At 67.8% G+C, this 24,816-nt stretch overlaps 1 protein-coding gene across 5 annotated transcripts in view; it reads left to right on the forward strand.

Annotated features, from left to right (window-relative positions):
- MORN1 (MORN repeat containing 1) overlaps nucleotides 1-17,799 on the forward strand; it is a 49,279-nt gene extending 31,480 nt beyond the window's left edge. Inside the window, exons 11-15 of one of the 5 annotated variants that reach the window (XM_032361771.1) lie at nucleotides 5,834-5,988; nucleotides 6,107-6,186; nucleotides 15,582-15,631; nucleotides 16,172-16,345; nucleotides 16,404-17,345. In XM_032361771.1, coding sequence (XP_032217662.1) covers nucleotides 5,834-5,988; nucleotides 6,107-6,186; nucleotides 15,582-15,631; nucleotides 16,172-16,345; nucleotides 16,404-16,831 — 887 coding nt within the window. In that variant the 3' untranslated portion in view covers nucleotides 16,832-17,345. Of the gene's footprint in view, nucleotides 1-5,833; nucleotides 5,989-6,106; nucleotides 6,187-6,664; nucleotides 7,666-7,692; nucleotides 7,805-7,861; nucleotides 8,726-15,581; nucleotides 15,632-16,171; nucleotides 16,346-16,403; nucleotides 17,346-17,422 lie in introns of those variants that run through there. The other 4 variants (XR_004289918.1, XM_032361772.1, XM_032361773.1 and 1 more) reach the window with 4 other exon arrangements.
- The last annotated feature ends 7,017 nt before the right edge of the window (nucleotides 17,800-24,816 follow it).

Consider the following 24,816-nt stretch of genomic DNA (forward strand, 5'->3'; position numbering starts at 1 on the left):
ACCATGAGAGGGCACAGTGCTTGGGTCAGGCCCCTGCACTGACCCAGTAGGGGCTTGGGGCTCTCCTGGGGCAGGGTGTGGCCCCTGGGATTCAGGGACCACTTTGGGCAGGAGACTTGAGGAGGGCAAGAGGCCAGGGGGGACCCTGCACCCTGACCGCTCCGGGATTCCCTGGGGAAGGTTCCGGGGAAGGGTCGGCTTGGAGTTGCTGCCATCCTGGCCGTGGTTGGTGCAGCCCAGGCATGCGTGGCGGGCACAGTCAGGGCCTGGGCTGGCAGGGAGCGGCCCAAGCCCAGCTAGAGGAGCAGGTCTGGGTGCGGCTGAGGACCTGCCCCGGGACGGAGAGGACATGGGCCGGGCGTGTGCGCACGTGGAGGGGAGGCCGCCCACGGCTGAGGGGTCTACCAGCCAGGCCATGCCAGTGTGAGGGCACCCATAGGTGTGTGTCTGTGTGCGCGTCTCCCGTGTACGGAGACCGTGTGCTCACAGCCCTGGTCATGGCCAGCTCCTCAGGGCCCGGCCCCTCACCATACTTGGGGCCGGCCGGCTGCAGGCCCCACAAGGCTTTTCTGGGGATCTGAGATCCAGCTTCCTGCTCCTGCAAAGGCCACTGGCCCCCGGCACTCTCCCTCACCCGCTCGCTCCTAGAGACACAACAGATGCCCCTCACCCTTGCCCAGGAGAACGCAGGCCCAGCCTCAGCCCGCTGCCCACTCCACCCCTCTTGGAAGCCTCTGATTTCTGGACCGCCCCCGCGGAGGGCCCCGCACCACGGTCCTGGCCGCTCCCGCCGCCGCAGGTGGCCCTCACGTCGGGATGCGGCCACTCCCCAGGCCCCTTCTTGGCCCCCGAGGCCTCTGCCCAGGCCCGTCCTGAGAGCCCGCGGGACTGCCGCGCCCGGAGCAGCCCCCGGCCGGTCCTCCCGGGACGGGTGGTGTCCAGGGGCAGAAGGGCTGCAGCAGCCACTGGTGAGAAGGCGCCCAGCCCACCACCTGCCGGCAGAGCCGCGGTGGCAGGCTCCCAGCAGTCACCTGCCCACAGCATTGGGAGGTCCGCCTCCGCATCGGATCCCGAGTCCCTGGGCCGTTTCTAGGGACCCCCACTCCCCACCCAGACAGGCTTCGGCTTTCCAGCTGAGCTGCCAGCGCAGGACAAGAAGCAGCTGCGGTTGCCTCGAGGGCAGCCCGGCCTCCATCTGGCCCCTCAGTACGAATGGCCTGGCTGGAGGAGCCTTCTGGAGGCGCGGAGTGGGGGACCGTCAGGGACAGGAAGGAGCCCCACGTTCGTGCCGCTGTCCCGGGGGCTTCACACCATCTCCCCCGCTCTCACTGCCGCTTGGAGTTCCCACACCGCGGGCTCTGGGAGGGAGTCTCCAAACAGCAGCGTGGCCTCAGGGTAGCACTGGGGGAAAGGGGACGTTTTAGCCCCTTGGCAGGGCACCAGGTGCACAGCCCCGTCCGGAAGGTCGCACGCACGGTGGCGGACGGGACCGCACGAGAGCATTGAGGTTCGAGGTTTTGTTTTCTGAGCGTCCAGAAAGGACTTGGGCCAACGGGAACATGGCTTTGTGTCGAGTCCATTTTCCATGGTTCAGTGAAGGAAGCGGAAGGTTCCTCATCAGGAACAGCGCGTGGGCCCTGCCGAGTGCAGCCCGAGGGCCCGGGGATCCTGGTCCACGCTGCCGGCCACGGGGCTGGGGGTTTGGAACGCTGGCGCGCCCGCCCCTCCCCAGCCAGGCCCGGCCACGAGCTCCCTGCTGGCTTGGTTCAGACAAGGCTCCTTGGGAAACCGTGCAGTTTGAAAGCCTCCGGATAAATCCTCAAACCCAGCCTTGCCCCGGGCCTGCAGTCGGGTACAGCCCTAGGCGCCCACGTGGGGCCCGTCTGTGTGTGGGCGGTTCTCCCCCAACCCCAGGGGCAGCCTGTGTGGACGCATGGGGCGGGGGCCACCCTGTGGTCACGTCGAAGACAACATCTGGGGCCCCGTCAGGCCAGCCCCCCCGGACAAATGGAAGGGTGAGGTGGGCAGGGGGCACGCGGCCCAGAAGGAGCCCTTGTCTGGCGACACAGGCCATCCGAGAAGGGGCCCGAGGGTGCCCACCCGGCCCTGCCCGACACTCACGCCGCCTGCTCTCCCTCTGGGTCACGGAGACCCGGACCCACAAGTCCTCTCCAGGCCGACGGCTCTGCCTGTGGACGTAGCCCGCGTCTCGGCTAAGGGACCTGTCCTGCCCTGAAGACTAGTGGGGTGCGTCTGGTCACCTCCACGTGAGGCGGCTCTCGGCCCCTGAGGGCCGATGACATTTTATTTCTCTGATTCATGTAAATGAAGCGAACATTCCCGCCTACGCCTGGCCCTCCTCCCCGGCCCACGGGGCCGCTCGACGCAAGGGCGCCGCAAGGCTTGCTTACCCCGGCCCCTCCGCCTCTGTCTCCGTGTCCTACAAGGCTGATTAGGGAGTCTAATGGAGTTGGCTGTAAAAAGGTAATTAATTGACGTCTCCTCCCAGAGCGGTCAAGCGCCGATCTCTCCCCGTGGCGCACCTCCCGTTGCGTGTCCCCCACCGCCACCCCCGCCGCGCCCCCCGGAGGCAGCAGTGACCTTTATCTTGCTGATAATTAAAATCGACTTAAAGGCTTTGGAAATAACCCCTGAGAGCTGGCGTCGGCATCTGTGGGCAGGGCCCTGCCTCACGGTTGGCCAGGCTGGGGGCCACCCCCCAGAGTGGCCAGGACCTGGTCCATGGGCCGCTACACGCCCGGCAGGACCTTCACCCCAGAACCGTTCCATCAGGAGCTGGAGGAGATGGCGAGCACTTGCTTCTCTGGGTGGTTTCCTAGGGGCTGGCGGGGCACAGGGGGAGAAGGACGGGCTCCCCAGAGAAGCTGATGCCCCTTGGGCAGCTCTCAGATGGGTGGGGGCTCTGGCTAGGAGCGCGGCTGGGGAGGGGGCGTCCACGCTGGCCTGCGCCGTGGGCCTGGCGGTGTCTCTGCAGCGAGGTCCTTTATCAGGAGGTGGTGTGACGTCCTCTGGGTGGCACCTACGGCGGGGCGGACGGGTGAGGACGGGGCCACAGCGGGGGGAGGGTTGGGGGGTGGACGTGGCCTCCCTGGGGCAGCAGGGGCAGGACTGCCTGGACAGGGCACCTGCCACAATGCCCCGGGCTCAGGGCGCCGGTGGAGACTGGGGGCCCAGCACGCAGATGCTTGGCACGCGGCAGGGCCGTGAGTGAGGACGAGGTGTGGGACTGTCAGGAGTAGCCAGCGCCGGAGCTCCTGCGGCCACAGGGCTTGGTGTGTGCTCAGGATGCAGGGGAGAGTCGGGGGGAGGGTGGAGCAGGCGGGGACCTCGCCTGGCAGCGGCTCCATATGCCGGGAGCAAGGGCGGGCCCCACAGTGGCGACTGTGGAGGGACCAGGACCGCGGGGACGCCAGTGAGGGGAGGGACAGAACCCTGGATGTCGCCCCCATTTCTGGGGGACAGACCAGTAGGGGTAGGAATTGGGTCTGGGGGACCCAGAGCTCCCCGTCTGGGAGGCAGCACGTGGAGATTCCTGCAAGGAGCTGGGGCAGGGGTCTGACCCCAAGGAGGCCAGAGCAGGCCCCGCGTTGTTCACTCGTGGGCAGAAAGGCGCCCACCCGAAGAGGGTGCGCACGGGACGGTGGCATTGGATGTCCACCCAGGAGGCTGGGGGGGCGGTCAGCTGTGGCTGCTGGTGCCCAGGACAGGGCAGGCCCAGGAAGTGTGCACTAAGGTTAGGGCAGGGACACCAAGCCAAGACTATGGGAAACCCCAATTCTCGACTCCTCGTGTGAAGCTTGGAACTCACGGTCCCGCCCCGGGGCCCACGGCACCCCGCACACATGCAGCTTTAAGTGGGTCTCAAATTCCTACACGACCCAGGGAGCCCTGTTCTCTCTCAGGGGCAGAGCAGGGTCTGCAGGGCCTCACCTGGACCCTCCAGGGGGGTGGGGGGTAGGGGCATACTCTGAGACTTCCGGCCAGCCCACAGCACCACCCACCCCACAGGCGCCCTGGGCCACCGTCCACGCACAGGTGGGTGGCGGGGGGGCAGCAGGCCTGGCCCGTCGGGACATCTCGCAGGCAGAGCAGATAGAAGCTGACTGACCCCTTGGGTGTACGGGCCAGGAAGCCACGGTCCAGCTGAGATGCGGAGGCGGAGGAGGCCGGGGGCCGTGTCCAGGAGCAGGGGCCAGCACGCGGGGACCGATCGTGGGCAGGCTGGGGTGTGCCCTAAGCACCAGAGTTGCTCATCCCTGGGAAGGTGGCAGCAGGCCTTGATGTCACATCTGAGAAGTGGGGACGATGGGGACAGACAGGTGTGTGAGCCCCGTGTGGTCACTTTGAGCAGAAGGGGCCCTCGTATGCAGGGACCCCGTCTTGCGCGGTCACCCAGATGGGAGTCTAGGCCACAGCGCCAGGGTCCTCACCATCCGGAGGCGATCAGCTCCACCCGAGCCCGCTGGAAGCCGTCCATCGCTCAGAAATAGAACTATGCCACCAGCCCCGCGGCCCCCAGTCACTGCCCAGGACATAAAGAGCGCGAGGACCGTAAAAGCTAATGGAGACAATGTCCTTCGCTAAAGAGTGTCCTTGCGGAAGGACAGATTTTGCTTTTTATAATGCGCCATAATGATGAAGGCACCTTTGAGAGAAATAATTCCCTACCTGTGATTTGGAAATACTTCTGGGGCCTGTGTGCGCAAACTGGGCTCCAGGGAAAGGGCCTTAATACCCTGCAGCCCCCGGGCCCCGTCCAGTGCATGAATGAGAGCCGGCCCGCCGTCCACCCAGGGCGCCCCCCAGGCCTCCCTGCAGACTCCGTTAGCGGGAGCCTCCAGCCCGTCTTGCCCACCCCCGCCGTCCCCACGGCCCTACCCAGCCACCGCCCTGAGGTCTGACCACCCCTGCTGGTGGCTTCTCCCTGACAGTGCGTGAGTGCAGGGCAAGGACCTCAGGACAGAGGTCCGTTGGGAGAGCTGGGACCCCAAGCCCCACAGGAGAGCGGATCCTGACGCATGTGTTAGGGACAACCCTGGTGACAACCCGGTCTCAGCCACCAGCTTCCTGTGCCTGAGGCAGAAGGAAGTGGCCAGCCGGCCGCAGCTCCATCTGCCCGTGGGCGGAGCCTGGGGAGGAGCCTGCCGAGGAAACACTCCGCACCCCCAGGAGGAGGGTACGAAGAAAGCCAGGATGGACGGGTCCACAGCGGGGCTCCCACTGCGGGCGAGCCCAGCCCACCACCATTCTTAGATGCCAGAGGATTCGGGGATCTCCCGGAGGCTGTTGCCCCTGGCGGGGCCCGGTGGCTGCCAGAGGCTTCTGTGCTCCACACTCATCATGGACGTGACCTGCAGTCACCCGCAGCACAAAGCCATGAGGAAGAAATGTCCTTCTCAGGGCGCACCGTGCAGGAGAGGCCCAGCCCGGCCCAGCGCAGGGCCTTCAACCTAGATCCTCTCCAGGCCCTACCCCTGGTGCCCAGGACCCTCCCAGCCCCAAAGAATCCTCCTGCTGGGCACTCACAGTGGGTCCCAGAATACACCCGCGGGGAGACTGCTATGTCCCCCCCCCCCCGGCACCACTCGGGGCGTGCCAGGACCAATGTGTGTCGTGGGCCAGGCCCTGCCCCCTGCTGGCCACTCACCTGGAGAGGGTCACACGGCCAGTGTACCGGGCAGCAGGGCTCTCGCGCCCACGTGGCCGCCCGTGGACCCGGCTAGCTCCGCTACAGAAACTGCCCACGGAACGGGTTCTCTCCGGTCTTGGCTTCCTGCTGCTTCCGAGTCTCTCCCTGCTCTGCACTTCCCAGGAGAACCCTCTTCCGCCGCTTCCTGGGGACGCGAACCCCACCGCCCTGAGGACTGCCGACGCGTGGAACAAGGCTGCGCCCAATTCTCGGACGTCCGCCTTGGGCCCCCACCTCCCGGGTACAGCCCTGTCCTGTTCCTCGACAATCTCCGTGAGGTAAGGGCAGGGAGACCCCCCCCCACCGCACCCACCACGGCTCAGACCGCACGCTGCCCAGCACCAGGGCCAGGCCGCCCGGGAGCCCCTCTGAGCCGTCCCTCGTCACTCCTTCCAGGAGACAGACAGCAGGTCCAGAGGCGGCCTGGGCCCCGGCAGGATGATGCCCGACAGGCAGGACCCGCCAGGAGGCGGCAGGTAGGAGAGGGCGAGTGACTCGGGACATTTGCCGCTTGGCGTAGCCTCCCAGGTGCCTGTCCTCAGGGGTGGAGGCCGGGGCACGGGGGTCACAGTGCTGCTGTGGCTGCTCCTTTCCGCCCCCTCCCAGGAGCCCAGCTCTAGTCCGGGTCGGCCCACCCTGGGCCGTGGCTCAGACAGACCCAGGGTGGGCAGAGCAGGGTGGCCTGCTTCTTCAGGTGACACCCACGGCAAGGAAGCCAGCTGGGCAGAAGGACGCTCCTCGAGTGGGCGCAGGGGCCGGGAGTGGCCCACTGGGTGGGCAGAGCAGCCCTCAGTGCAGCGCGCCCGGCAGCCATGAGCTTACCACAGGCCAGCCACACACCCGCCACGGCCCGGGGTCCCCAGCGGCCCGTCCCACAGCAGAGCAGACCCTGGACAGGGCCGCGTGCCCCTGTGGGGGCCCGAGGTGACAGCATCTGTCCGTGCCTCCCGGCAGCTCTCTCCGGCCACGGCCCTGCCGGGAGGAAGGCTGACTTCCAGAGAAGTGTTTCCTAGCGTCAGCCGTCCCCTGCCAGGCTTTGGGACCCGACTGAGAGCTCCCCTCTGGGAGCCGTGGGGGGCTGGCAGCGGCGCCACGGGCCGCATGCGGAGGCAGAGAAATCACCGCTCTTGAAAGCCAGGAGCCCTCCCCTGCGGCCCAGGCGCACAGAGCCCGGCAGGGGTGTGGCAGGGGAGAACACGGCCCCTCGGGGGCAGGAGGGGTGCCGGGCCTTCCCGGATGTCCACCTGCCAGCAAGGGCAGGCTTCTGACCAGTGTGTGTGGCCCCACCAGGCCTGGGGGCCGCAGACAGTCACGTCCAAGGGCAGAGGCCTTTGGTCACAGACGCGACGATGAAGCTCAAGGAAACTGGGAGATGCAGGAGAAACAGGAGGAGAGGCCGCGGCGGCCGCAGTCGGATGGCTCCCGGCTGACGCCAGTGGGCGGGGACCGGGCCGGGACACCCGGAGGCTGGCACGGGTCGGCCGACTGACAAGCCTTTGATCCCACTCCGGCGGCGGAGCCGGGACGCGCTGCTCGCTGGGGACGGTGCCTCCCTGCATGGGCTCAGAGTCACGTCTGCGCGTTCGCTCTGAGGCCCGCTCGGCTCGCTGACCGGAGAAGCGCAGACTTAGGAAAAGCGGCCAGGATCCTGCTGAACGTGGAGACGCTACCTTCACCCAGTGTTTCGGTGACCGGGACGCGTGTGAGACCCAGAAGCTGACGCCCAGCGTACGGGGAACCGGTGCTCAGGGCGGAGTGGAGCCCGCTGTTCTCACCGTGGAGACTCCGAGGCCCACCGCCGAGGCTCCTTCCAGCCAAAAGGAGGCCCTCGCTGTCGCTGGCCCGTTCCTCCCGCAGGAGGGGCCCTCGTGCTAGGGGGTCGCTGTCCCAGGAAGGCACGTTTGCATGTGAAATGCTCCACCTCTCAGGGAGCCTTTCAAGCTGGTGACATGGCTGTGGGGGCTGCTGCCCTTTCTCCCCAGGGAGCCCGGATTTCCAGGCAGAAGCCTGCGGAGATGGCTTTCATGGTGAGCTCTGGCGGCTCTGGTGACTTGGCGTTGGACCGGTCATCTGCAGGCCCAGGTCTGAGCCTTGGTGCGGCTGCAGAGGCCCCCCGGAGCCCACCTCCCCGCCCCAGTCACAGGGTCCGAGGCATGACCCCTCTCTCAGACCCCAGGGCCCCCACGACAGCGGCCTTCAGGGCCCCGTGCTCTGTGTCGCATCCGGGCACCTGGCGCTCCCCTGGCCCCCACGCAGAGGCATGAGGGGGAGCCTGCCCGACGCCCCCGGCATCGCTCTGCTGTGGGGACATGGGCCCTCCCCGACGCCCCCCGCCAGCTCCTGACTCTGGTTCCGGCACCGGGTCCCCACACCAGCAAACCTGACTCCTGACCCCCAAAGCCCACCTTTTGGAATTCTAAGAAAACCATCCTTCCTAGCGAGCAAGGCTGGCCCCGGCAGGTCAGAAGGCCTAGATTTCACACGGGGTCCGGTTTGCGGTGAGGAGCCCCCCAGGTCTCGGCCAGGTCTCAGGTGTGTGGCTGCCCTTCTGTCCATCCCCCAGCTCACCCCCACATGAGCGAGATGCTCCCAAAGCTGGGAGCCCCAGCAGCCGGACCCACGGCAGGGGGACAACAGGAAGGGGCTCTGGCAGCTTCGTGCCCCTGCCGGCCCCCACCGAGCTGCTGCCGCCGCCTTGCTAACCCTAACCCCAGACTGTGTCCCGCCAGCCGGGCACCCCAGCCCCGAATTCTGCATGTCTGGCTCTGCGTTTGCAGCCTGTCTAGACTGAGCCCCCTGGAGGGAGTGGCCATGGGGGGGAAGGCTGGGTGGGGGCGGCCTCCCGCCCTGTCTCCCCGTGGCAACAAAGGGGCCGTGCCCAAAGCAACCCCAGGGACACAGAGTCATGGGCCCTGGTGCCCACACCCCCAAACCATAGGCTCTACCGACTTCTCTCACCTCCCCAGTGACTCCAGAACCGTCCTTTCTGACCCAATTCCCAAAGTTAAGAACTTCGGTGCGTGCAGATGGCTTCCATACCCAGAAACCCTCCACATGCTGCCCCCTCCCAGTGGCCCGCAACCGGGGTCGCAGAGTGGCCTGCGGGTGTTGGCACCGGGTTCAGGAACTCCCGCGGGCAGCGGGACTGTGGGACTCATGGGCTGAGGTGACTGTCCCAGACGTGCACAGCCTCGGACCCCAAGGTCGGGAGGGTAGGAGAGCCCAGCGGTCCAGGGGGCCGCCATGCCATCCCACCTGGTGGGGCCCAAGTGGGAGAAGGAGTCTGTGGGAGCAGCCACCGGGGCTGGGCTGCGGGCTAGGGTACGGCTCGCAGCGACACAGGCCGTCGGTCCCACAGGAGAGCCTCGGCGTGCCCTCACCCCCTGCAGCACCCCACCCCCCCCCATGCCAGGAGTCCCTTCTGCGTGCTCCGGGGCCCCTGGGAGAGGCCAAGCCTCACTGAGCCTCCTGTCGCTGTCAGCTGTGGACCTTTGTCCTTGCCCGGGGCCGGCGACCCCTCAGAGCCACAGGAGGCCACGCGCTTGCCCCCCGACTCACTTTGCCTGCAAGTGGCTCCTTACTACCATCCAGGAGGCTCCCACGATAGAAATGATTAAAAAAGATTAAGAGGGACTTGCCACCCGGTAATTTGGGAGCCTGGCAGAGGTTTTAGTTTCCTAAGAAGAGTAGAGCATTCCGGAGGACTCCTCCGCCTCTTGTTACAACTTCCAGGCATCATTCCGCATCAGCTTCCGTGTGGAAGAGGAACCCGCTTTGTGCGTGTAGGCGGAGGGAAGGCAGGCCAGACGCCGCGGCCCCCGGGCTCCCAGAGGCCTCTCCCCTCCAGCACACATGCTCTGACGCCTTATGCTTGGGGTGCGTGCCCGCCCAGGGCAGGGGCGCTCAGGGGCAGCCAAGTGCTAAAGGGCCCAGCCCCCGGCCCTCTCGGGGCCCCTTGCGACGCAAGCCCCACCTGGCCGCGCCTGGCAGAGTCCCCTGCCGGGAGGGCCCTGGATGTGGATGACAGGCCTGCTGAGGTCCCAAGTGGGGTCCCCGGGTCCCAGAGGGTCACGGCCCCGCCTGACTCTCTTCCCAGGGAATGGCATGGATCCGGCCTGGAGATGCCGCCTCCCCTGGCTTGGGTGTGGCCGCTCCAGTCCCCGAGTGCCCAGGCCAGCCAGCTCCTGCAGGGCGAGGCAGCCTGTGGACGGGGCCGCTCGGTGTGGACCCAGACAGGGCGGGGCAGCAGACGGCCACGGGAGCCCCACATCTACCGTATCCCTGTGGCAGAGCATGGCAGTTGCCAGCTGCGCCCAGCCAGAGCCACGAGGCTGCGTCTCCGTGCCCGCAGCTTGGAGCAAGGCTGTGTCCCGAGGGCCCCGGGGGCTGCTGCCGTGCTCCGTGGGCCCAGGCCGGAGCCGGCGGCACAAGCGGGACTCTCGGGCTCACACCCAGCTCTGGCCTTCACCAGCGGGGCTTGCCCGACTGGAGCCCTTGGTCCCGCCTGGGCCGGCACCCCAAGCCTGTCCTCACTGGGACCCCGCTGACCACGGAGCATCGCCTGGTCTGCGGCTTGTCCCCGGGAGAGTCCAGTTTCCACCGCAGGCTTCTGGCTGCGTTCCTGCGGAGGCATTCCTGGCACATCACGGGTTTCACAACAGGACCCAGAGCCCTGTCAGCTCCGGTGATGTGAGATCATGTCGACTGCTGGAGACAGAGCTGGTTTCGGAAACGTGGCCGTGAGCGTGCCCGGCCACCCACGAGGATTCCACTGAATCAGGGCATGGCCCCCTCCCCCAAATCCCAAGTGTGCGCTCTGTGGTGGGACACGGCCACCGCCCACAGCCCCACCTGGCAGCAGGGGAGGGCCTCGGGGGCGACCTTGCCCTGCGCACTCGTTGCCGGCTCAGCACACGGCCAGCCTGACGCGCGCCGGCCAGCACAGCCCCTCTGCTGCTCACTCGGAGAAAAATGGGTTTAATTAAGACTTCCGTGATTAGTCATTTAATCAGTCATCAGACCAACACAGATGGAGCCAATTAATCGTTTTATTTGAATAGACGGTTGGGGCCGGCAGCCCGTCCACGCAGGGTCACACAGGTGACTGCCGAGCACCTGACGCAGGCCCCCGCCTCTCCACGCCGACCCTGCCCCAGGGACACAAGTCCACCTGCCATCCCCCCTCGTCTGTCTGGGGCCTGGGCACTATCCTGTCCACCCCCGGCGGGCCCATCACGACCCAGAGATGCTCCGGGCAGAGGCCTCCGCAGTCAGCAGGGTCCCAGCAAAGACAGGCTCGGGGTGCCGGCCCCGGTGGGGACGCGGGCTCCAGGCGGGTCCCCCTTCCCTTGGCCACAGGTCCCTCCGAGAGCCGGCTCAGTCTCTGCCCCGTCCCGCGGCGCCTCTGGGTGTGTTCCCGGAAAACAAGAGATGGGGATTAGTGTCTATCTCTGCTTCCTCCGAAACTCTGGGGACGAGAAGCGAGACCGTCCCCAGCAGGAGTAACCAACGGAAGCAGGGGTGAGGGCCGGGAGGGAACGGCTGGGCCGGCGCCCTAGGCCCCCCGTGGCACAGCCAGGATGTCTCCCTCCTGACGCTGGGCTGGCAGGTGGAGGCTGGCGGTGGGGAGCGTCCTCACAGCCCCCCCAGCAGAGCCTCCCTTGGCTTTCTGGGCCCAGAGCTGACTGCCTGCTGGGGACAGGAGCCCTTAAATGGTCCTTGGAGCTCCGCACCGCCCCCCCCAGCTGCCCCCCGGGGCCAGGCCGAGATTTCCCAGGGGCTCTGGTGCCCATGCGTTCAGCCGCTGTGCCGCCGGCGTGTGTGGGCCTCTCTCCGAGGGGCCCCTGTAGCCCTGTACCCCCGGGCCCAGCGTGAGCTCGGCTGAGGACAGGCCTGCCTGCTGGGTGCCCCGTGGAGCCAACCACCCTCTGCTGAGGGGGCCACGCCGTCTGGGAGAGAAGCCGGGGCTGCACTCCGTGGCCTGTGCACTCTGTGGCTCTCGCTTGGGGCCCGTGGGTCTCAGGGGCCCCTGGCAGGCCGCGTCCCAGCGCAGCCCCAGAGCCAGCTGTGCTCCCGCAGGTACCAGACTGTCCTAATTTTGGAACTTCCTTCTGGGCTCTCGGTGGGGGCCATAGAAAGCCCTGGGGCTCACTTCCCATGTGAGTGGGTCAGGACCGACCCCGATCAAACCCTGAGCCTGTGCCCCTCCCCCGCCACCTGTCTGGACTTCAGTCAGTGCTTTCCTCGTCTAAGCAAAGGGCCTGGTGGACAGGCCTGAGTCACCTGGGCTGCTAGAGACCTTGGGCTCACCCGAGGGAACCCCTTCTCCTGCCATCCACTGTGTGCTTGGCTGTGGGGTCTTCACGCCCCCTCCCCAGCTGCCCCCCTCTGTTCAGCTGCCCAATAAAAGGTCAAGTGTACACACAGACTCCGGGCCCACTGGGCCAGGGTCAGCTGGCCGGCCTCAGGCTTCCTCTCCAATTAGGGCCATTTCTTCAGCTCTGCCAACCTGCCCTCCCCAGCCAGGGCCATGCAGAGAAGCACAGCGAAGCCACACGCCCCAGGGCTTGCCTGTGGCCCCCAGGCCCCGCCCAGGCTGCTGCGTGCTGCGCCTTAGTGACAGTTCTGCTTAGGGTCAGACGTGTTGGTGGGAATTCCAGTGGGACAACATCCCCAGGCGTCTTCTTGGGGGGGCCTCGTGACTTGTCAATGTGGCCCTGAGAAAAGGTGGGGTCAGGAGAGCCTGTCAAGGTCACAAGGCTCAGACAGGACATTCTCAGGGCCTAAGAAAAGGAAAAGACAGGGGGTCGTGGGGGCACCAGGGCCAGCGGTGCGGAGGGGACGCGACTGCACTGGTGAGCCCCTCAAGGAGCTGGGCACAAGGAAGAACCTGCAGGTTTACCTTGTTGACCTTGCCAGGAGGCCATCCACTTCCCCTCCTGGGGCCCGCTGGGCCACGCATCCCACAGTGGCAGGCAGAAGGTGAGGCCCACGAGGCCTTGCGGGGACTGGGAGACCCGCCACGGGGGCCTCGCTACGGGAGAGTCACGCGGGGCCGGCCCCACCTCACAGGGCCACAGGCCATTGGAACAAGATGCCATTTGAGGACCTTCGAGGACAGCCCCAATAGCGGGGCAGACGCCTCATGCTCGGCCTTCCGCAACGAGGCCCAGCCCTTCAGGAGTGGCCACAAGGACATGAGCTGGGGACACCAGGGCCCCACATGTCAGTTCGGCCTACAGACGCAGAAACAGGCTTCTGCTCCTAGCCAGGGTGAAGTGCGGGGGGCCGGATCCCCTCCCTCCCCAGGCAAACAAGAAACAAGCGGCACAAGATCCAGGAAGCAACAGCCCTGCCGTCACGACGCCGCAAGGCCCCAGCCCGGTTCCTGAGCGTTTCCAGCTGTGGTGCAGGAGGGGACCCGGCAGGTCCCGGGGTCCCCACAAGGGCAGACACGGAGCTGGGATGCCTAGGCAGCCAAGGCAGCGAGTCCGCAGGAGGGAGCTCGGGAGAGGGGAGAGTCCTAGAGGTCTGCAGAGCGTGAGGAACGTGCCTGAAGCCCGGAAAACCACAGGGAGGGTCACGGCCCGTCCTGCCCAGAGCTCACACAGGGCTGTGGGGCGTTGGGTCCAGCGGTCAGCCCAGAAGACCTCCGGATTCATCCCAAGACATCAGAAGAGTATTTAGCATTGGGGAATAACGAACCCTGTGTTGAACTCCGGCTGACACACCTTAGGAGCCAGATCCAAAAGGATCAGACCATCTCCGAGCAACGGAACAGCGTCCGACACGCAGGAGCCAGGAGAGAAAGCCGCGGTGTCGGACGTGCGGCTGAGGGTGAGCAGGCACACAGCAGGAAAGGAGAGCCCGGCACCGGAGAGCAAACCAGTCAGAGCCGACCCAGAAATGACAGGACGGAGACTCCGTGGACGCGGACGGGACGTGCCCAGAGGAGAGGCGCGTCCGCAGGGAAGACCGGCCGCGCTCGGCCCACGCGGGGAGGGAGGGGGCGGAGTCGCCCGCGGGAGCCGACACGCGTGGGCAGGGACGGCCGGAAGGAAAGGAGGGCCCCGAGCTCCCGGGGACGCCACAGCAGCCCCCAGACGCAGCCAGAAAGAAAAGCGAGAAAAGCTGGTGAAGGTCACGAGCAGAGCCGTCTGTCGGACGGTTCCTTCCGGCCAACCACGCGCAAGGTCCGAGGCCGAGAGGTGCGAAGAGTAACCTGTAGATCCAAGACTCGAGGAGCCCCAAGCACAGGAAGCTTGAGGACAAGGACAGCAGCTGCCAATACAGAGAACACGCAGGACGCGGCGCCGGCCCCCGGCCCCAGGCCAGCTCCAGCAACGCCCCCAGCCCCCCGCCGGCCCAACCGGGGGCTCCTGGGTCTGCCCAGGAGGCCAGTCTGCTCCCCCGCTCTGACGGCCCCCGAGCCCCGGGGCTCGGCCCGCACCCAGGCCGAGTTCCCGCTGCGTCCCCGGCTCACGCGGCCGCGCAGCGCTACCGCCTCGACCCGCCCCCACTCTCCGGGGGCACCGTGTCCCCACGCCGTCCCTCTAATGGGCGCCTCTGCCATCTCACTCCGCGGCTCCCCAGCTCCTTCCCGGCTCTGCCTCTCCTCGAAGCTGGCAGGCGGACAGACTCTGGTTATTCTTAGTGCGGAATTATTGATCCGCGTTCCTGCTCACCCACACTTCGGAATTCGGAACGTGGCTCCTGGGTCCAAGCCAAGGCCCATTTTCCCCCACTTGAAATGAAGTAATTTTAAAATCTTTTGTCTTTAATTTTTTATCACCCAAACCATGCCTGTGGTAATTAAGCTTGGCGAAGGGTCGGAGCCTGGCGGGTCGCCGAGCCGCTGCCAGGGAGCCCCTGTCCTCCGCCTCCCCCACCAGTTCTGATGACAGGAAACCGCCGTCCACGGAGGGCAGGGGTGGGAGGAGTCCCCAGCTCCCCCAAAGTGCCACTGGGTAGAGAATTCAGGGCAAAGCTCAGCCGGCCGCACTCGGGGCCTCCATCCCGCCAGGAAAGCATGCCCGGCAGCGGGAGGAGTCAGGTGGGCCGTCCCACCAAGGTGGCGGGGGGCGGCGGAGGTCCCGACCCAGGGCAGAAGCTGAGGACGTGCACCGGGGCTCACACAGGGATCCTGCACCAGGGGTCCCCTTGTCCTCGCCGGCGCACGGCGTATCCCCCTGGGCAGGTGACCGCCCCTGTGGCCATGCAGAATGGGCTCAGCGCCTCGCACCACAGAGAGGAGAACCTCCCGTCAGGTCAGAGCCTCAGGCTGCCCACCGGGCCCTCCTGTGGCGGCCATGGCCAAAAGTGAGGGTCTCTGCCCCTCAGACGTGGGGCCAGGCCTGGGCCCATCCCTCGCGCCTCTGCCTGCCTTTCCAGTCCGTTCCCATGATCTCCCAGGCAACAGCGGCCTCGGTCCTTCTGAGGGGACCCACGGGGAGGCACCGGTGCCCCACAGCCCCCGTCCCACGGCCCTCGTCCCACGGAGCCCAGCTGCCACGGGAATTTACATGCCAAGTGCAGTGGGCCTGGTGCGTCGGCCCTTCCCAGAGCTGCTCCCCTGCCCAGCGCTGCGCGGCCTCGTGCGCCCAAACCTGCAGCTCGGTTCTGCCAGCAGCGCGGCGGGCTGTGGGCCGGGGGTGAGTTTGTGCAGCCCCGTCCAGGCTCTGCCCGTGGGCTCATTCAGGTGTAGACAGGAAGGCACCAGCCGAGGGGCAGAGAGCTGTCTGGGGGGGATTGAGCACACTGCCCTTGGAAGGCAGGGGCGGGGGGCTAGGCTCCGAGGACAGGATGGTCGCAGCTGTGCCCACGCAGGGCCGCAGGCTGGGGCGGTCATTCAGGGCTTTTCCTTCTCTCCCAGCAGGCCTGACGGGGCGGCCTCAGCCGAGCCAGCAGCAGCCGCCTTCCCAGGTAGGTGGGCGCGAGGCGGACTCCGTTGAGCCAAGGCCACCCGTCACCCCACAGTCCACATGTAACCTATTGTGGACCTTTTGGCAGGTCCCCTGCACCCCTTCCCCTGCACGCACCCTTAAATTCAACAGCTCCCAGCCTGGCCACCCCGCACGCCATCCCGGGCACCCCCAGAGGCACCAGAGGTGGAGGGGACCCGATGGGCCCAGGGCCTCCACTAGGCCCTCTCCCACCTCCGTCCCCTCGCGAGGGCTTCAGGCACGGGGCAGGTATGGTGAGGGTGCTTGCCCATCCTGCGGTCCCCTCTGTCCCCGTGGGCAAAGCCCCGCCTCCTTGTGCCCAGGGTCCCGAGAGGAAGGCTGGTGGGCCTCCAGGTCTGGGCTCTGACCCCATGTACATATGGGAGTGTCGGCAGGACCGTGCCCCTGAGCCCACCTAGTGCAGGAGGAGGGCTGGGTCCTGGGCAGCGCCCCCCATGTCCCCCTCTGGGCTGGCACTGGGGTCCCAGCAGCCCCACGAGTCTGGTGCCATGCTCCCCAGATCTCAGGCCCCTGGGACCCTCGTGCCCTAGGAGGAGGGTGGCCAGAGGGGACGCGCCAAGTTGGGATCGGCTGGAGGAGGGCCAGGCCCTGAGGAGAAGCAGTTTCCAGACCGAAGGGACAAGCCAGCGGGTGGCCACGTTCCTGGGATGCGGGCCGTGCATCTCTGTGGGGATGCGGGCCGTGCATCTCTGTGGGGACGCCGGGCACGGGGCCTGCGACCAGAGCGTGCGGGCCGGGCCTGGGGCGGCCGGCAGCCAGAGCCTCTCCCGGCCACTGGGAGGAGCGTCAGGAGCGAGGTCAGACGAGGCCGGGCTGGGTCCCGTGGCCGCTGCCCACGGAGCCCTGCTCCCCAGCCGGGCCGCAGGCTGGCGGAGCTGTGTTCCCGGGAACACCTAGAAACCCCAGCTGCTTGGAAACACTGTGGCGTTGCCATGCGCGGGTCTCCTCCAGGCCGGCCCGGGAGGCCCGGAGCCCAGGGCTGTGGAATGTGGGCCCCCCCGGGCCCCCCGAGCTGCTGAAGGGACGGACTCCGAGCCCAGCCCCTTCCTGCCGCCGAGCGCTCCCTCACCCGGGCCCGGGGCACGCGGTGGCCGCCGGCGTGGAGAGGAGAGGCCTGCGTTCCAGACCGGGCGCTGGAATGTTCTCCCTGACGGTGTGAGCTGCGTCCTGTGCCCCGTTTCAGCTGCGGCCACATTCCTGGTGTGAGCCGGGGCCAGCCCAGCGCGCTTTTTCCACGCTCCGGTGCCAGCCCCCTTGGGCTCGGGGGGAGGAGAGGACGGTTTCTAGGGCAACCGCACTTTCTGTTATTTCTTATTTTCTTTTTTATGGCTTCTCCAATGTTGAAGCCCTGCAGTTTACAGACGGCGAGAGGGAAAGTGCTGCCCCTTCTCCTGAGCCCACCGGCGGGCGGCCTCCTGCCCCAGCGCCAGCCGGCTCAGCGGCCACATCTCCCCAGCTGTCACTGCTTAGAAAAAACATCTTAGAGAAAATGAATTCTTTTTCCGCTAAAAAGATGGGGACTGTTTTCAAAAGAATGCTCGCACTCAGCCACGCAGCCCCACTAGCACTGAGGGGCTCTCCGCCCCCGCCAGCGCCCGGATCACCGCCAAGAAGGCCCGGACCCTCCAGCGGGGCATCGAGGCGGGTGTGCGGGCGCACAGGAGCCAAGGCTGGACAGAGGCAGGGGAGCCTGGGCAGGCGGGGGCTGTGGGAGCCACAGGGGCCGTGTCTGAGCGCCCGTCTTTTGCAGGGGAGTACGTCATCATGATCTGCGACGTGACCGACCCTCCCTTCCTGGGCCACACGCTGCCCACCGCCTTCAAACACCTGCGGGTCTTGGGGAAGGGGACGGACCAACGGCCCCACGAGGCTGGAGAAGGCCCTGACCCCCAAGCTCGGACAGCCACCCCGTGCACCTGACAGCCCCCAGGGTCGCCCTCGGGAGACCATCCTCACTGTGAGGGGAAGGAAGAGCCGTGTCAGCTCCCTGGGGCCCTTCCCCCACGTCCCCCGCGGGCTTGAGGGCCACCACTGTCCACCCCATGGCTTCAGTAAAACGCTCAGCACCAGCTCCTGAGAGACGTGCGACCCACACAGCCAGGACCCCTTGGGGGGCACCTCCACTCCCCCTGGCCGGGCTGGGGCGAGGCTGGTCCCGGTCCCCCGCCCCGCAGTCTGGCAGGACTGCCTCCCAACAGCGGTCCAGCCCCCGGAGGGTGGCTCCCCCACCCCACCCCGTCCCACCCCTGCCGCAGGCCACTCGGACATGGGGACCTGCTGCCGTATGAGAAACCAAGAGGCTCCAGCGGGTGATTGGTTTTCCGGAAGCGAACTGTGGGTCTGGGGGACAGTTCTTGAAGTTCACGGCTGCCTCTGAGACCGGCCCAGGGCCTGGGAGCGGGAGACCCTGGGAGGCTGTGGCCGTTGGAGGCGGGTGAGAGCCAGGACCCAAGGCCTCCACCGGCTCCTGCCTCCAGGGCCGCTGGGGCCCACCCTGTGCGCGCGGTGTGGGTGGGAGCTGGGCTGGGCCCTCGCTGGAAGCCCGTCACCTCTTCTCTGAGGAATGGGGAGCAGGGAGGGACCACCCAGCCCCCAGCCCCGGGAAACACATTTCTGCTTCCTGTCCCCGGAACCCTACGGACCCCCTGCCCCTCCACCCAGCACCTGCTGCCCTCCTGTGCTTGCGTCCGCACCCTGCCTCCCACCCTCCGGGATGGAGCCCCCCACCCCTCCCTCGGGCGCCACACGCGGTCCCGCGTCCGCAGAGCCTCGGCCCCTCCGCTGGGCCGCCCCTCCCCCTCACCGCACAGTCCTCCTTGTTCAGGCACAAATGCTTGGCTCCTGTCTCTGCTTCTCTCCTGTCCTGTGGTCCATGGCCAGTCTTGGACGGCTTCCAAGTGCACCCCAGCCGGGCCCCACCTGCCACACCCTGCACACGGCAGGCACCGTCAGGGTTCCCTCCCCATGTCTGTGCCGGGACCTCCAGGCCGGCCAGAGCGGGTCCCGCGCTCACTGCCTCACCTCCCGCCGCTCCCCCCGGCTCTCTGCCCTGTGCTCACACCGGCCCCTGCAGCTGCCCCGTCCTGCCTGGTTCTGCCTCAAGGGCCTTTGCACGCGGCCTTCACGCTGCCTACACTGCTCACCTCCCTGAAGCCACCTTCTCAGGAGGCCTTCCTTGGCCACCAGCTCTGAAGCCTCACCCCACCTCCAGCGAACACTTCCTGCTCCCCAGCCCACCCCGCGTGCGCAGGTCAGGGGGCTGCCCGGCCCGGCCACGTGTCTGGTTTGCAGCCTCCAGACAAAGGGAGGCGTCCTGTCAGTTTTGCTCCCTGGCGCAGTCTCAGCATCTAGCAAGGGCCTTCTCCTCAGAGGTAGGTGGCTTTTCCGCGTCTCCCCGGGACCGGGTGACCCCCACGGTGGGACACTTAGAGGCCGTCGGCAAACGTCGGCTGAATGAGTGGGCGAGTGGGAGCCCCTGCTCTGGGCCAGGCAGAATGGACAGTGGAGGCAAACCAGGCAGAAGAGGTGTGCAGGGAGACGGGAGCTGAGTAACTGGCAGGAGGGAGAGACGGACAGACGCGTGGGTGGCGGGCAGGCGGACGCATAGTCGTTGGGTGACGGCTGGTGGATGGACGGACGGATGGACACAGCGGAGGTCCGTCGGTCGAGGAGGGAGGCTCGCACGGAATGGTCGTGTTCTGACGCTGAAGGCAGGAGCGGCGGAGGAGGAAAGGAACCCTGGGTTCAGACCAGCCCACCCCAGACAGCCTCTCCCGCCCCGACAGCGGCCCCTCCCGCCGCCCCCCTGCCGGGCGCTCCTCTCTCTGCCAGCCAGTTCGGCCCTGGTAGGACTGGCGCGGGGGGCGGACCGGTCGGCCCCACCGACCCTCCACCCCGTGCTCCGTCCCCACCTCCAGAGCCGGTGGGGCAGCCCCCCAAGAGCCAGCCGTGACCACGGTGGCAGGCCACTGGGGGACAGGAGAGCCCGAAAGGCAAAGGCACTCGTGGACCTCCCTGACCCGGGAATGAGGTGGAGGGAATGAGCTACAGCCGCTGCCCTTCCCGGCCCGTGAGCTCAGGCGGCCGCAGATGCCGCCAGCCCGCCCGAGCCGGCTTCTGCCTCGGGCCGGCCACGGGCATAGGTGTCTCCAGCAGTGAGTGCCCAGGAACGATCCATTCCCGGGACCCACGGACTCCTGGGTCAGAGCGCCTGGGTCCTCAGGCCTGCGTCCACATGGGTCTGCACGTCGTGGACAGACCGGGGTCAGGAGGTCACCCGCTCTGGAGTCCCGCAGCTTCGCCGGTACGCGCCGTCCACCTGGGTCTGCCCCTGAGGCTCGGCAACTCGTTCCGTGGCTCTTTCCTCTTTTCCAGAGGAAACCGTACTCCTGGCAAAAGAAAAACAATGAAAATGATGAAGTTGAGGAAGAAAATGAAGTTGAGGAAGAAAAGCATGCTGGGCACAGAGCGCTCCTGTGTTTCCCAACTTGTCCGGGGGGTGGGGCGGGGGCCTTCGCTATTTCTATCCAAATCATCACCGTGGGGCTCGGTCACGAAACCCAGGGAGCAAGTTCAGAGTCAGACCTAGGGCCCCAGAGCTCTGGACGCAGGGGCGGGGGTGGGGGGGTGGGGGGAGTGGGGAGGGTCAGCCCCCTCGGCCCCTGGGCAGACGTGGGGGAAGGCCAGCTCTGCCGGCCTGCACACACACAGCCCCCGAGACCTCCTACTTTCCAGTCACCCCAGCAAACCCCAGAGCGGCTCTCCCCACCCACCCACCCGCACCCTGGATGGCCTACGGGGGCAGGGGCCCCTCAGCGAGGCCTGGGGAGAGCTCAGATCCCATGGACCCGTGTTTGGGCAGGTCCCCTGCCCTGCCCCACTGGCCCCTTCTGCTGGGATGCCTGGGTGCAGTGCTCCTGAGCCAGGGACCAGCATTCCTTCCCGGGGCTCTGCCCTGGGACTTGTGTGCCCGTCTGCTGTCTGCTGGGGGCCCAGACGCCCTTGCTCTCACCCTGACCAGACCACTTGTCCTCACACTGGGCCCCACAGGCAAAACCACAAGAAATTTGAATTCTTGAGAAAAAAGAAGAGGGTAGGTGAGCAGAGGCCAGGCCGCAGACTCTGGTCCTGCCTGTGCCCTCCAGGCAGCACGGCAGAAGCGCAGCCCATCCCGGGGTGGGACGGAGCCCGGGGTGGCGCCTGGGGGAGAGCTCCCCCCGACCTCCAAGCAGCTGCGACGCGGGTCCTCAGCCTGGTCACCGCTCCGAGTCAGGGCAGGGAGCGTCCGTGCCTGGGAGGCGGGGGAAAATGACACCCGGGGTCCCGAGTGAGTGGCAATGTGACAGCCCGCGGAGACGGCACCCTCAGGCCCCCGCAGACATCCCAAGGGCCTTCTCCCCCGAGGAAGGCGACTTCTCCGCGCCTCACTGAGACGCAGGCAGGCAGGGGCTCTAGTGCGGGCGGCGGGCGGCTGCCCCCGGCATGCCCTACACACCGAGAAGCGACCCAGCCCCAGGAGGCTCGGGGAGGAGGCACTGGTCCCAGCACTGGTCCCAGCAGTTTCTGGAGAGCAAGCAGTCCCTCCTGGCCAGTCTCTCCCCGTGGTGTGTCCTCCTGCCGTGCCCTTGCTCAGTCAGTGGACAGTGACGGAGAGGAACCCCATGCTGAGCTGCTGGCCAGGCAGGGCCTCGAAGAGAACATACTCGTTCTTCACAAGGACTTGTCCAGCCAGAGTCAGAGCCCGAGAGCTCAGAGCTCAGAGAGACAGAGATCAGACGCCTGTCCCTCTCTGCCCGGCCCACCTCCCAGCAGGGCCTTGGCGAATGTGATGTCTCCAGCCACCCCTCGCCGGCCTGACGTCGGCATGGGACCGAGCCCACCCTCCCACAGGGCCCCGCCTGGCACAGACAGCTCGCCCAGCCTCCTCTCCCACTGGCCGTCCGGTCACTGGGGACTCCCAAGGGGGAGGCCTCCTGTCCGCAAAGCCTGGCCAGGCCTCCTGGTCTCGGTGCTGGGAGGGCGGCAAGGCCGGCCGTGTAGAGCCCCGGCTCCCGGGCAGGACTTCCTGGGGTGTTCCTGTGAGGCCTGGCTCAGTCTGCCAGCCACCTGCGTGTCCCAGGTGGCCCCCAGCTCCCTGGGGTTCCTCGGTCCTGAGCAAGTGTTAGTGGGGTCAGCAGGCCAGCTTCAGCAAGACCATCTCGGGGCAGGCAGCTCAGATGGGCAACGGTCGCAACAGTGTGGGCCGTCCCCTTCCTGCCCCTGTCCCCTCAAGGCAGAACACAGCCACTGAGAGCCATCCCACAGCCTCTCTGACAGAAGGCTGGGCCACAGTGGGCACAGGACACCTTGAGGCAGACGAGGGCCTGAGCAGGTGCAGAGGAGCTGCCTTGGGTCCCCTGCCCATCAGGTAATCCTGGAGGCCCACAGCCTCAGGCGGGGGACCACTGTGGTTCCTCCACAAGCCGAGGGGGTGGCCAGGGGCCATGAGTGGGCCAGGCGACACCCCGTACTGGCCAAAGCTGCCCTGGCCTCGGTTGCCCTTGGCATGAAGCCCTGGGTGTCCAGGGGCAGGCGGCCACCCCACCGCCGTGGCCACGGCGTTTTCTGATGGAGACTCTGCATAGGGCTGTCGTCGGCTGGTGGGGCAACCGGGGAGCCTGCCAGAGCCTGCCTGACCGGCTGGACTCGACCGTCCCCACCCCATGTGCCCCCCCAGATGGTGGTGCCCCCCAAATTCTAGAAAACTGCTCCTCCTGGCAACTCTGCCCCGGGGTTCAGGGAACTTCCAGCTGCCCCCCAGCCCTGCTCCCCGGAAAACCAGAGGTAACAGGAACCAGGACAACCCCAGTGTATGGGCCTTTCTCCTGGGCCAGTCTGGGGAAGGGCGTGGGAAGGGTGCCACCCACTCCCCCAAGTCTTCAAACCCTCCTTAGCCCTGCCCGCACACGGGTGCTCTCCACAGGCCACGAAAGCCGCCAGAGCCTCGGTGCAGGCCAAGATGAGGGCAGGGCTGGCCTTCCGGGGGTCTCTCACTCCCTCTGCCAATTTCTAGTGAGCCCCCACTTGAAGAGCACCCCCCCCAGGAAGGACGGTAAAGGTGGGCTGACACGGAGCTGAGAAGGCCTTTGTGTGGGTGCCGCGGGGCAGGGGCAGGGTTGAGTGCTCACGGGGTGGGGGGCCCGTGGGAGTGAAGGGGTGGTGGGAACAGGCCGGGTGTGGGGGTCTGGGCCTGCTCTGGGTTAGCAGAGGAAGAAGGGAGCAGCCCAAGCGGCTCGGGCGGGAGTGGGGGCAGGCCTGGATGTGGACTGGAGGGTTGGGTCAGTGGGGTCCCAAGGGGGGGGCAGTGTTGGGGAGAAGCAGGACGTGTGGCGGGGAAGGGGCCTCACCCTGCTGAGGGGGAGCCCACGCCCCGGGAGGGGCCAGTCCTGGAGGAGAAAGGGAGAGGCAGGAGGGGCTCACAGGTCACCATGCGGCTTTCCATGGGTGTTGGGGTCTCTGGTGGCCGCACCTGCTAAGGCCCGCAGCCCACTCCCCAGCCAGGGCCCTGACAGCGGCCCAAGGACTCCGGCCAAGCCACCGGGGCGGGAGGAAGAGGGGCCTAAAGAAAGCGGCTGGGCCTGGGGTCGGGGGGTGACCCCCCTCGCACCCCCCTGCAGTGACTCAGGGCCGCATGCAGACCCCTGGGGGGCACAGAGCCCCGGGAAGGGGCAGAGGTCCGCCGGTGCGGGGCAGGGAGGCGGCGGTCCCCCTTGGCTCCCGCATCCCGGGGGCGCGCTCAGGCCCCGTCCCGGCCGCGGCTGCAGTTCCCGCCTCCGCCGCCGGGGGCCGCCGGTGAGCCCGGGCTCCCGACACGTAGGCACGTCCGCGGCGCGCCCGCCGCCCGGAGCAGGGACCGGAAGGGTTAACCGCGCCCGGGACGCGGGGTCGGGGGGAGGGGGCACTTCCTGCGCCCGGCGCCCCCGCCCCCCCAACCCCGCGCACGCGCCCGGTCCGGCGACCCCCAGCTCCCTGCGCGCCCCCGGCGGCCGGGGCCCGGGGCCTCCCCTCGCGGGGGCGGGGCGGGGCGGGGCGGGGGCGTTGGGGGAGGGACGGCCCGGGGCCCCGGGCGCGAGGCTTCGGGAGGAACTCGGACGCGACGGCGGGCGGGGAGCGGGGGGAAGTGAAAGCGGGCGGCGGGGCAGTCCCGGGGCGTCCAGTCGGGCTCCTGCCAGACGTAAAGGGAAACTGAGGCCGCGCCCGCCCCACCCCCGGCCCGGCCCCCGCACGGGCTCCACAGAGCGGCTCCGCGGAAGGAAGCGGGTCCGGCCGGCCTGCCCGTCCCCCAGGGGCGCGCCCTCGCGCTGACCCGGCGGTCCACGGCCTGGACCCCCGGACCCGGAGCGCCCGCCGTGTGGACGGCCGCAGGGGGCTTGCGGCTCACCCCGCGTCCCGGCCCGGGGGCGAGCAGAGGGACGGCGCGACCCGCGCCCGGCGCACCCCTCCCCGCGCGGGCTTCCGGCCCCGGCGGAAGGTGCAGGAATGGGGAGGTTTGGGAACCGGCGCTCCCGTCCCCGACGGTTCCTGCCCCGGCCTCCCCCCTGCGGCGGGGGTGCGGAGAGGAGCGTCATCTGCATCTCGCTGGGAGGGGTGGGGGCTGGGGGACCCGGTTTGGGGCAGGAGCCGGCACCCCTGCTCGCTGCCAACTCCAGACCTGGGGGTCCGAGGGCCGGGGGGTCTGCTTGCCGACGTGGGCGCTTAGGGGGAGGCTAGACCCGATATGGCCAGGAGCCCTGACCTGGGCCTCTGTCCCAGCTGACCACTGCCCTCCTGCCTGGGAATGCGGGTGTCCAGGGAAAGCAGATGGCCCACCAGTGACAGGGGCCAGTGACACCAGCCTGGCCACACCAGCTGCAGCCCGCCCTGGTCCTAGGGCCTCTGGACAAAACAAAACCCCTTCCCAACCCCTCCCCAGACCTTGGCCAGTAGTCTCCACAGAACCCCAGCGCCTTTGCTGGGGCTGTTTTTTCTTAGAAACGGGAAATTGGGGCTGTGGGCCACCTCCACAGGGTCAAGGCCCCACCAAGGGCCAGGGAGGGGGGCTGGACCCCAGGGGAACTCAGCACCCTGCCCCGTGCCTCCAGCGCCCAGTGCCCGAGGGAACCCCGG

This window comes from Mustela erminea, chromosome 10 (genome assembly GCF_009829155.1).
Source record: "Mustela erminea isolate mMusErm1 chromosome 10, mMusErm1.Pri, whole genome shotgun sequence".
In the NCBI taxonomy this organism is placed as follows: Eukaryota; Metazoa; Chordata; class Mammalia; order Carnivora; family Mustelidae; genus Mustela; species Mustela erminea.